The 11,682-nt window shown below is 41.8% G+C and overlaps 1 protein-coding gene across 4 annotated transcripts in view; it reads right to left on the bottom strand.

Moving 5' to 3' along the window:
* Positions 1–1,595: 1,595 nt before the first annotated feature.
* Positions 1,596–11,682, bottom strand: part of ANKRD12 (ankyrin repeat domain 12) — a 61,247-nt gene continuing 51,160 nt past the window's right edge. For all 4 annotated transcript variants that reach the window (XM_072329148.1, XM_072329151.1, XM_072329149.1 and 1 more), the window contains 4 exons: positions 6,662–6,760; positions 5,699–5,842; positions 3,360–3,455; positions 1,596–2,934 (listed from right to left, as the gene is read on the bottom strand). In XM_072329148.1, coding sequence (XP_072185249.1) covers positions 2,749–2,934; positions 3,360–3,455; positions 5,699–5,842; positions 6,662–6,760 — 525 coding nt within the window. In that variant the 3' untranslated portion in view covers positions 1,596–2,748. The remainder of the gene's footprint in view (positions 2,935–3,359; positions 3,456–5,698; positions 5,843–6,661; positions 6,761–11,682) is intronic.

Here is an 11,682-nt window from a genome sequence, read left to right as displayed (position 1 = left end):
AAGTCAGACCTCTTCTTTTTATAAGCTCTCTTTAAGTACTGCAAGTCCACAGTGATGTCCCTCTAGAGCCTTCTCCAAGATGAATAAGCCCAGCTTCCTCAGCATTTCTTCATAGGACAGGTACTCCAGCCCTCTGATCATCTCTGTGGCCCTCCTCTAGACCTACTCCAGCATCTCCATGTCCTTGTGCTGGGGTTCCCAGGCCTGGATGCAGTACTCAGATGGGTTCCCACAAAGGCAGAGCAGAGCGGGACAATCCCCTCCCTCTCCCTGCTGGCCACCCCTCTTCTGATGCAGCCCAAGATATCATTGGCCACCTGGACTGCAGGAGCACAGTGCTGGCTCACATCCAGCTTTTCATCTCCCACGACCCCCAGATACTTCTCTGCAGGGCTGCTTTCACCGAGTTCTTCTCCCAGTATGTACATATCTGTGACTGCACCTACCCAAGTGCAACAAGACCAAAGTAACGAGTTTCATCCCTGAAAGAGAACCCAGGAGGAACTCAGCAGCACCAGGCTTCCCAGGGGGTGGCTGTCCCTCAGGAGGGAGAAGCAATGCCACATGGCACTCATCCCTCAACACTCAGCCCCAACTTGCATCGCTTGGTGGAAGTAATGGGAATACCTGGAAAAGCACAGCTGGGACACAGCTTGGATCCAGGTCGCAGAGGGCAGGAGAGAGTGTCATGTATGGGAACACAATGTGGGAGCAGCGGGACGTTCAGTAATCAGCATCAACTGAAAACAAATCTGTGTGAAACTGTTAACAGGAAGTTATCCCTCCTTGTTCAGGAAACACAGGTTAAGCCTGACAAATAACCAGATGCAGAGTTCCTCATAGGGTAGACTGTCAAAATAATTTTAATGAACAACAAACTGTGTAATCCTTTCGTTAGTCATGCTGTGAACTGCCTTACTCCAGCCGACCTCAATGCTTCTATCTTCGTTTCCCTTACTCTGTGTTTGGTTCTGCAGCACCAGTAATGCGGTCTTGCATAAAAGCTTCCCCTTCCTCGAGTACGTAGCACATTTAAGGTGGGGGGGAAAAAGAGCTACAGGGCAGGAGCTACCTGTGAATTTGTGCTTACTCCAGTATTATACTGTGCTCGTGTTACTATCACTTTATTCTCGACTGCAGCCCGCGGTGACGTGCAGCAGGAAGGAGTCTGTTGTCCACAGCCTCTAGCTCAGCATCACAGTGAAGGAGTCCTGGCCGATCACATAAGCACAAGGAGCAGCGGTTCACCTGGTGTTTAAAAATCAGTTCAAAGCAAGTACTTTAATCTCTTTTGCAGGTAGCCATCCCCTCTTGCATAAGCCCCATTTCTTTCCCAAGTAATATCACAGACATCAGATCCCAAGCACTCTTGAATAATGGATGGCCTAGGCTGTAACAAATCTTTTTCATGAATATCTATAACCTCGTGCCAATCAATAATTAACAGCTCATTAACAATACCGGGATACAGAAATGTTAGGACACAAGCTTTCCATTTTTTTAGTTCTTAATTGATTCTCCCCACTCATTTCCCATCAGCAGTGTGGGGAGATTTCTTGATAGCGCCAAGTGTTACAACGTGAACAAATTCCAGCCAGGAACATGACCGATAAAATTTATTAAACATGATATTTACAACTATTTACATATCCTTCCATAGATTAATATTAAAATAGACAATATACAATTTAAGAATTTTCATTCAAAGGCATTTTGTTGGAAAATATAGGCTCTATTACGAGACCACCATAGAAGAGAAAAAAAGTTGTTGCTTGTTTTGTTTTGTTTTTCCTTTGTTTTCTTGTTTTTTGTTTTACACAAAAATATTTCCGGCATAGTAAGTCATAGGTATGGCATTACAACAGCAGACTAACATGAAACATGGCTCTGTAAATGCTACAGTTGTTCGGGGTTTCGGTTACTGAAGTCAAGGAGCTCGGGGCTCTGTGAAGCATGCAATACAGAACGGTTCCGTTTCAACTCTTTCACAGCGATGGCGATGAAACGAGCAGCTAAATCAAACACGTGCCATAGTAAAAGAACTGCCAACCAGGAACACACCACACGGAATAAAAACGACAACTTTGGTCCAATGAAACGTTAGACAAAAACAGTTTTACAGTTAAAATATCTATTTTGTACAGGTCTGAACATTAATTACAAGACTATTTACATTTTGCACAATATGTATAAAATAAATTATTTAAAAATGAAGACAATATTACATCTTTTTCCAAAAAGAAAAAAAGCTGTACAGCAATTTACAAAATACAATAAGGTTAATAGACTTTTTTTTCCTTCAAGTCTGATTTTTCTTCTACAGACTTTTCACCCTATTATTCCCTCCCCCCCCCACGCTGTGGGAGTCCAGCTGTTACCCAAGTTCCATAACGCAAAGCCTCCTATAGTAGATTTTAGGTATCGTTTTGGTGGCTGGTTTTGTTACTAACAGCTGCCAGCGCTGTTAACTCACCACGTTTCATCGTCCCTGTCAGCAATGAGCCCTGAAGCCAATTGTGAAATACAGGTAATGCTATTTTCTGGGAAACTGACTTCAAAACAAGCATCCGTCTCTGCGTTGTGAACAACACCTCATGCTACGTTCTTCTGAATAATAATTGAGAAAGGCAGTATTCTACATCAAGTGTTCATTAATCAAGTGTTCTGTCTTAAAAGAAAAATACCTTTGTGAATCACCGCACCTCAGTCTCTAGCTGTTCAAAGGCAAGAGCCAGTAGGTACCGGTTGTCATATCGGTGTCAATTCAAAGTCGTCGTTAACATCAACGAGAGGAACGTAGAATTCCTGAATTTCATAAATGCTGATGGATTTGTATGTAGCAGGATCGAGTTCTTGTAGTTTAAGCTGCCACTCCAGTCTTTGTACCGCATTTAAAGCTGCTGCTTCATGCTGCTGCCTCATCAAAAGGCACGTCTGTTTTGGAATAATGTAGAAAGAAGTTATTTCAACATCTGAGAAAACACTGCATCACCAGCTTCAAAACAGAAAAGACATCTATGAGCCTCTTTGGTGGTAACAGCAACTGCCCCCCCCAACTCCCTATTGAAATAATTAGATTATTTCATTACAAAGGTTGTTTGTTGTTCTGTTTTTAATATGAGCAGACCTTCCTTCACGTTGCCTTATAACGTGGAATCACAGAATCATTTGAGTTGGAAGGGACCTTTGAAGGTCGTCTAGTCCAACCCCCCTGCAACGCACACAGATATCTACAATAACTTGTGGCACTGCAAACGGATGTGTTTATTCATGTATTTATTCATGTTTACTCCTGTCATCTTTGCAGTGACATCAGAGGCGCTGTTTCCCCTAAAGACAGGTAAGACAAAGGAAAGTACCTTTAATTTGTCAAACTTATCATCGACATCCTGTAACCATGACATAAACTGCCGCGCGTTGAATCGATCCCTCACTGATGTTTTGCTGTCATCGGTCTGCAAGAACAACCACCAGTGAACCAAACAAAATAAGCCACCTGGAAGTTAGTTGATAATTCATATCAGGCATGCTTTAAAACAGGAAAACATACTTCGTGGCACTTCTATAAACAGGGCTTCAGATGGAAAACTAAACTCCATATCAATGTATCGAGGTTCATGTGAGCATATGTCTTGCTCTCCCCTCTTCCCTCAGCTAGCTGCTCTCTAGAAATGGTCATTCCCAGACTCCCTCAGGCTAAAGCTATTTGCCGTCCTCTACTTTTAAAATTGGAGTAGGAGGCTTCAAGATTTATGCCTTAAAATCTTACTCAGTCCAAGGCGGAGCTTCCACAACGTGCTCTTTTTGTTCCTGTTAAAATTCACTAACGAATCAAACAAACGTCCCTTCAGGGAAAAGCAAAACATTCATCGAGGCAACCTTGAGCAATCTGAGTTAACTGGCCACACAAGTATTCAAAAGCAATTTAAATAGAAATTACCACTGAAATCTGCAAAAGGGATTTTAAAAAGCAAGAAGACAAATCTTACTCGTCCTGACCAATTAAATCCATTAGTATTTTTTGAAAAGCTACTTAATGAGCCCGGAATATCACATTTGCCCATTGTGAGAAACTAATTCTGGATAGATTCTGCAAAGCCAGATCGCGTCCATGTCATACTTCAGTAACCATCACTAAAGCCACCCCTTTTGCACGCTGCAGGAACGCATTACTGCAGCAGTGAAAAGAACGGGGGGAAAAACCTGCAGATGCTGAGGTCTCTAGAAAACAGCTGGCTGAGATTCCAGATATTCCCCAAAGGAAATCTGAATAGAAGGAGTCCTCAGCAACACATGCTTTGCGACCCTGAACTGCAGGTGTTTTGCTGGGCTGTAACCAGCCTGCTCGCCTGAAACAGGGGGCCTTTTTCTTCCCCGTCTCTGCTCCGCTGTATATGACCACAGGGGATGGTTCTTAATGTCTGCATGACATTAGCAGCCATAAAGGCGAGCCCTGAAACACCAAGAAATCCCTGAGAAGCAGTTCTGAGTGTGTCATTGTCCTACAAAGTAAACCAGATTTTTGCTTACAAATCTTTGCCAGCTATTTGCTCAAGTAAAAGAAAACTGAAATCAGAAATGTTTCTTCATCACAGAACACGATTAAGAGGTAGTGAGAGGTAAGGAGAGGCATTTTACTACTACTACGGTAGTGTTGTACAAAAATGGCCAAAACAGCCGCAACACCTTGTGAAAGAAAAATCACCTCTCCTCCCATAAAGATCCCTTTTGTTTGGCAGAATTCAAACACGAAAATCAACTTCTTCAAAATCAATTGCAAAATGATAACTACAAAAAAACGCAGATCCACCCTGAAGTTCTAAAGAGCCTCCAAAAAGGGACAAAATACACCCAAGGACACGCTAAACTTCAGAACCAATAATGATATTTTGCTAGTTAACAGAAGAGAAAATCTCTTTTGAAGATGATGACTTAAAAATTTGTCAGTACAAAGCTTTAAATGGGCAAAAAACACAATCTTCATAAAACTGGTATTTCCTACTGAGTTGCTTTGTTCTGCGTGGGTCTTTAAAGGTAGGAAAAGAGTAATGGCACAGCTAGAGGAAACAGTGGGGGCTGTAATTAACATGTGAAGAGGTACAGCACTAAAGTAGAACTCCACATACATCTGACACGTAGGTGATTCTTTGTAAGATGCTCAGCATTCGATGTATCAAAACGTTTAGTACATCTGTAATAACAAATTTCTTCCTTGTGTTACATGCTCCTCAATTACCAAAACAGGTTCTGAGTGGTTTCTACTCCTCTTAGTTAGTAAACCTGTTCACAAAATACTGATGCCATGAAATCTTCCTTTTAGAGACATGGCTACAGTAAACTTCAGAGTGGCAGCCCACAAATGACGCAGATTAAAAATATGCTATATTTGATTTAGTGAAAAACAAGAGTCCTGGTTTTATCTTTCACGTTATTTGTGGAGATGAAAGAAAAGCAGTCAGGGTACAAAACATAAAACCAGTGTAAGTACCTGTGTCCTCTTGTTACTGCGCTCCTAATATGGTGTGCAATGTTGAGCAAAATGAGGCCTAAGCAAAATAACAATCTACGATACACAAAACCTTAATCCCAAGCAAATCAATGATGATTTCGGTATGGGAATGGAATTCTCTCCAAACACTCATTTTAAGTCAGACTAGAAAGGTACGTTGGTCTGAAACTCTGAAATGCACCTCTTTACCTGAGCATCCAGGGGCACGTTGTAAACCTCGGCATCCAGCAGAACAGTGCAGGCACTGAATGGTAGTGTTTGATTAGCTAGAGTTCTTGCTGCTCGGTAATGAACGCGGAGGACTTCTTGCTCATTAGAAACAATAAGCTTTTCCTAATTTAGAGCAGATAATTTATCAAATATAGCAACGTATAAGCATCTCAATTTGATTCATAAAAACACCTGTGCATATAAACTCACCGAGGGCTTCCTGTAGTTAATGGGGACCTACAGTGAGCAGGGAGTGTGGCAATAGGACAAAAAGTAATGGCTTTAAACTAAAAAAGGGTAGATTTAGGTTAAATATTTGGAATAAACTTGTCACTGTTAGGGTGGCAAGACACTGAAACAGGTCACCCAGAGAAGGTGTAGATGCCCCATCCACAGAGGTGTTCAAGGCTGGACAGGGTTTTAAGTGACCTGCTCTACTATGAGGTGTTTCTCCCCATGGCACGATGATTGGAGCTAAATGATCTTTAAGGTCCTTTCCAACCCAACCCATTCTATGATTTTAACCACGTGCCTTCTGCTGATACAGTATTTATAGTTGCTTGAATTCTTTCAATTCAGACGGTTTGGTTCTGAGGTTGCTGACACTGCCTAACCTTCAGAACTAGAGTCTACAGCTTTCTTCCCATGCTGCTGCCCCTACCAAAAAAAATCTAAGCCACATTTCAGAGCAATTAAGAAGAAAAAGCTGCTGTCTTACTGGCACAAGTATTCAGCTTAAAGTCATATCACATCATACTGAATTGGTTGTTACCTTTTTTTCTCTTTTTTTTCATATTTACAAGTCTTTCCAATTGAGAAGTTTAGTTAAAAGGCAGTTTATTTCTAAAACACTGTTCAATTGAGCAAAGAATTGCCTATTCAGTGAGAAATAAAAACCTGAGATTGAGAAATAATAGAAAAAAAAAAATACTTGAGTCTTACCCTTTCAATACTGTGCTGCAAACGTAGTTTCATCCTTACAACCTCCTGTTGTTTAAATAGTTCCTTCAGTGGGTCTGACAGCGAGGGAGGAGGTGTGATCTATGGAAGAAGTGTTATAAATAGTATAATGAATATGACTTTAACGTATGTTTAACATTGCCTGAATGATTTGAGCATTTATTAAAAAAAAAGAAGGAGGGGGGGGGCTGTTTCCTAGGGAAAAATAGGAGTTTTGTACACTATTTTCATTATATGACTTTAAACCATTTGCAATGTCAAATTTTAACGTTTCTTTACCACAAAGTTATAAACTTGCCTGCTCACAATGGCATTTCAAACTGTTAATGCTTGTAACCAGTCACTGCCAACGTAGCGCAGCTATTCTAGAACTGTTTATGCATTAGAAGATACAACTTGCTCCCAATCATAGAATCATAGAATCATAGAATCATAGAATTACCCAGGTTGGAAAAGACCTTGAAGATCATCAAGTCCAACCGCAGCCTAACCAGTAGCCTATCTCTAACAACCCTCTGCTAAATCATATCCCTGAGTACCACATCCAAACAGCTCTTAAACACATCCAGGGATGGCGATTCAACCACCTCCCTGGGGAGCCCATTCCAGTACCTAACTACCCTTTCTGTAAAGAAGTTCTTCCTAATATCCAACCTGAACTTGCCCTGGCGCAACTTGAGGCCATTTCCCCTCGTCCTGTCACTTGTCACTAGTGACCAAATTAGTGACCAAATTAGTGACCAAAATTGACCAATTTTCTAAAGCACGGCAAACCCCACACTGACTGCAGTAACCTGCCTCAGCTGTAGTCAATTTCAGTATGTTTAAGTTCAGTCTGAGGTATTTTGCAGTCCAGATTTGCCAAGAAACGTTGTATTCATGACACACTACCACGCTGTCGTCTCATTTCTTAAGTAAACTAAGACAAGACGGTCATAATGACACCAAGCTTTTATGTAGCTAATATTACTAAAAGTGAATTGATCTTTCAGAAAACTCAGTGCTTTGGCTAACAGAGAAACACACGGCTTAAGCAACATAAGCACTCTGCCATAAAGTTATGCAGAAATAGAAATTTCGCAGTTGACAAGCATCTGCATCACCTGAACAATATAGAATTTCATTATCAACTGTTTTTCCTTTGAATTCAAACACTGTGTAATTTTGCAAGAGAAAGAAGAATTAACACCACCGGAAATAATTGGAAAGAATTTAATTATATAGGCAGCTAACTTGTATGGATTTCTATTAATATACGTAAGAGAGCTCTGCACCTGTGAAGCAACTATTATACAACAGCTTTTATTGAAAGCGACAGCATTTTTCAGATCCCGGAACTCTTTCACTGCATCGCTGATCAGCAACAGATATATTTTCTAAGCAATACTCAAAAGGAAAATTAAAGTTTCACCCAATCCAGCAATTAGCGGCTTTTCAGTCGCCCAAATCACTAAAATCCGTGGCACAAAAAATTGTTTCAAGCAGCAGGTGGCAGCCTAAAACTGTAAATCAAAATGTATTTTAGTAGAGCTCTTGCTGACTGAGATTTCTTTTGAAGAGCTCCCAGTATTGATTAACCATGCCTTAATTCTGTTTCAAAGCTACAGTTTAGTTTCTTGCTTTCAGGACTTCAGCGTACGTTCTAGAGATCCAGCCATGCTAGAAGAAACCACCCTGCACTGAGGGCTTCTAAGCTGCACTAATTGTGGCCTTCCAGCAAAGGCTGAATCCCAAATACCTCAGAGCTACTCTCTGCAAACACTATTAGCAGTACAAAAAGCAACAGAAAGTTCTTCTGACCTCAGAGATTACTGCAGCCTCTGTATAAATTTATAAACACTTGACTCCACTAAGTCTTCAAAAACATTAAACTAAGTACAGGACTGAATTTGTTGACTGAGATTTTCCCAAACAGTACGTTTTCCTCTCTTCTTGGAAAGACTGGAAGAGCCTCAGCTACCCAGCTCTGCAAACTGAATCCCAGCAGTCTGACACCACCTACTGGAAATCCCAGACTGGGGACCAACGCTGGATTTGGACAAAAGAAATAACCTTTGTAGCCTGAAGGGAAACTGAAGTAAAAGGCTTTGAGGGAAACAGAGGAATGAGTCTCACTCATCACTGAGTCACAGAGACTGTTAGGAATGAGTCAATAAAGAACATGTAGGGAAAAGATGAACCTGTACTCTGGAAACACAAGAACAGAGCACGGAACTGGACGCCACAAGGAAAAAGTGGCCTCAGTTTCCTGTACAACCAGAGCAAGTTATCAAACAAGTTTCTTAAGGGGTTGAGGCTCTATACAGGATATGAGTGGACAAGTGACCTCTGCCTTCTCACGTGTACTCTAATCCTGAGCAAATTACCAAGAAAAATTCAGTGGTGTCCAGCCTTTCAACTCTCTGCTCCACTGCATGAGAAGGCAGCTTCCTGAACACTTTTGTTTGGTAATAGCTACAGATCAAGACATATCTGCAACATCTCCAGCACGTGAAAATCAATTATAAGTTCCCTGCATGTTTTGCATCCTTTGGATCAACAACACTCACTCAGATTCACACAGACACAACATTTCCAAGACTATTTTCATGCGTCCCTCTTGCTATCCAAATCAACTGGCCTACTATGGTGATAGCGTTTCATTTATTTAGGAAGCACGTATCTGATAACACCGCTGACACAAGTTTTATCATGTGAGTTTTTTCAGCAACACAAGAGAGCCTGGACAGAATTCCATCTGTTAGAAACACGTCTGTTAAACAGCCAGGGCATCTCTTCTCAGGAGGCAGCACAGACAAAGCAGACTGAACCCCACTGAACGCACTGATGTAGCAATCCAAAGGCACCATAGCTAAGTATGATTTAAATTTATTCTTATTCTTAAATTTATTCCTTCCAATCTGAACTGACCTCATGTCACTGTCTTATATTCACAGTGCCAAAGGGAAGCCACAATTCATATGCAACTATCAATACTGCGGCCTCAGGTGATATGGGTCATATATTACAGTATATAAACAAAGTAGTGGAAAAAAGTCCAACTTGAAAGCACCATCTCCTGTTTCCCACCTACAGGATGTTTGAGGTTCATCTGACAAACAGCAGCTTATCATTAAAATCTCAATGCAGAGAACAGCACGTTACATGAACTACTCTGAGTCTCAGAGATGCACACATTTGCTTCTTGTAGACGTTCACACTGTGATACAGTAGTAACTTAACAAATATCTACCTTTCTACCCATGAGTGAAGCAAAAATCAGGTTAACAGAGAATCAAATCAGGTTAACAGAGAATCATTAATGAACTACTTAAGGAAAAACATAAAAACAGTCCCAATAGAAAGGTCATTTTATTGTAGCACATTACATGATGCATCGAGTCACTTGCACTCAAATGACTCAAAACTGCGAGGGTGGTCGATGTGCCAGGAGGTGTGTGGCTGCTATCCAAAGGGAGAGCCTGGAGAAACAGACCGGCAGAAACCTCATGAAATTCAGCAAGGGAAAGTGCAGAGTCCCACACCTGCAGAGAAGCAGTTTCAAACACCAGTACGTGCTGGGGGGCTGCCCAGCTGAAAAGCAGCCTGGGGAACTGGGGGTCCTAGTGAACACCAAACTGAACATGAGCCAGCAAAGTCCCCTTGCTGTGAAGAAGGCTAATGGTGTCTTGGGCTGCATCAGGGCAAATACTGCCAGCAGTACTGGTAGGGCCACATTTGGAGTGCGGGGTACAGTTCTGAGGTACACAGTTCAAAAGAGATGTGGACATTCTAGTGACAGTTACACAAGGGCCACGATGATGACGAAGGGACTGGAGCATCTCCACTATGAGGAAAGGCTGAGAAAGATGGAGCTATTCAGCCTGGAGAAGAAACAGCTAAGGGGAATCTTAGCAATACCTGCAAGGAGGGTGCAAAGAGGACAGAGCTACACTCTTACCAGTGCTGCCAGTGCCAGTGCAAGAGGCCATGGGTACAAACTGGAGCACAGGAGGTTCCCTTTGAACAGCAGGAGCACTACTGTGCAGTGCAGGTGACGGAGCACTGGCACAGGCTGCCCAGAGGCTGTGGGGGTCTCCTCCCTGGGGATCTTTGTGAACCACCTAGATGTGGGCCTGGGCACCCTGCTCTGGGTGGCTCTGCTGCAGCAGGGCTGGGCATGGAGGACCCAGAGAACCCTGCCTGCCTCAGCCATGCTGGGATCCTATGATTAATATTACATTAGACACAAGTTACCTAAGAAATTGCACTACACAATCAGCTAAATTTATTCTCAAGAACCAAACAATCCCTACTACATGGTAAGAGAGACAGGAAGGAGGTATGAAGCAGTACTTAGATACCCAGTTCTTCCTTCTAGTGCCAGTTGTGATGGGGAAATGAGCTTACTGCCAGGGTAGAAGGGCCACAGAAAAATATAAATTACACTTCTTAACTTCCCAATAATCTCAAATTAAGCACTGACATTTGATGCCAGATCAGTAAGCTGTAGCTTGGAAACTGCACGTAGCTGGTTCCAGCAGCTTCTATTAAAAAACAACAACAAATACAAATTGCTTCTGGTGATACAGACGCACTACAGGAGCTGAATCAGTTGCTGAGAAAGATTTCTAGACCAAGGTAGGCCCAGTACATTGTAGGAAAATGTAGGATACATCCTAAGTCACATGCAGATCAGATCAAATAGTAACGTTACACACATCTTTCCTCCCATAGCTCTCTCACAGCTATCTTGTTAATTTCAAAGAAATCCATCAGTTCCCACCAGAGAGAACTCACACACTCAATGTTAAAGGCTACATATACTCCCTCACACAGACATGGGGGTGTATGTAGTGGAAAAAAATGAGAGGAAAGAGCTTCCACAGTAACAACGACTACCTCTGGAATGAAACAAGCACAAATTTTACAGTACACTTTTATACATTAAATTTGTGCTCATTGCTTAATCAAACAGAATCTTCAGCTCTACTGGAAAAAAGCTATACTGCTTCTCAGGTAGG

This window comes from Excalfactoria chinensis, chromosome 2 (assembly GCF_039878825.1).
Source record: "Excalfactoria chinensis isolate bCotChi1 chromosome 2, bCotChi1.hap2, whole genome shotgun sequence".
Lineage (NCBI taxonomy): Eukaryota > Metazoa > Chordata > Aves > Galliformes > Phasianidae > Excalfactoria > Excalfactoria chinensis.
This window is presented reverse-complemented; position numbering and strand designations above follow the sequence as displayed.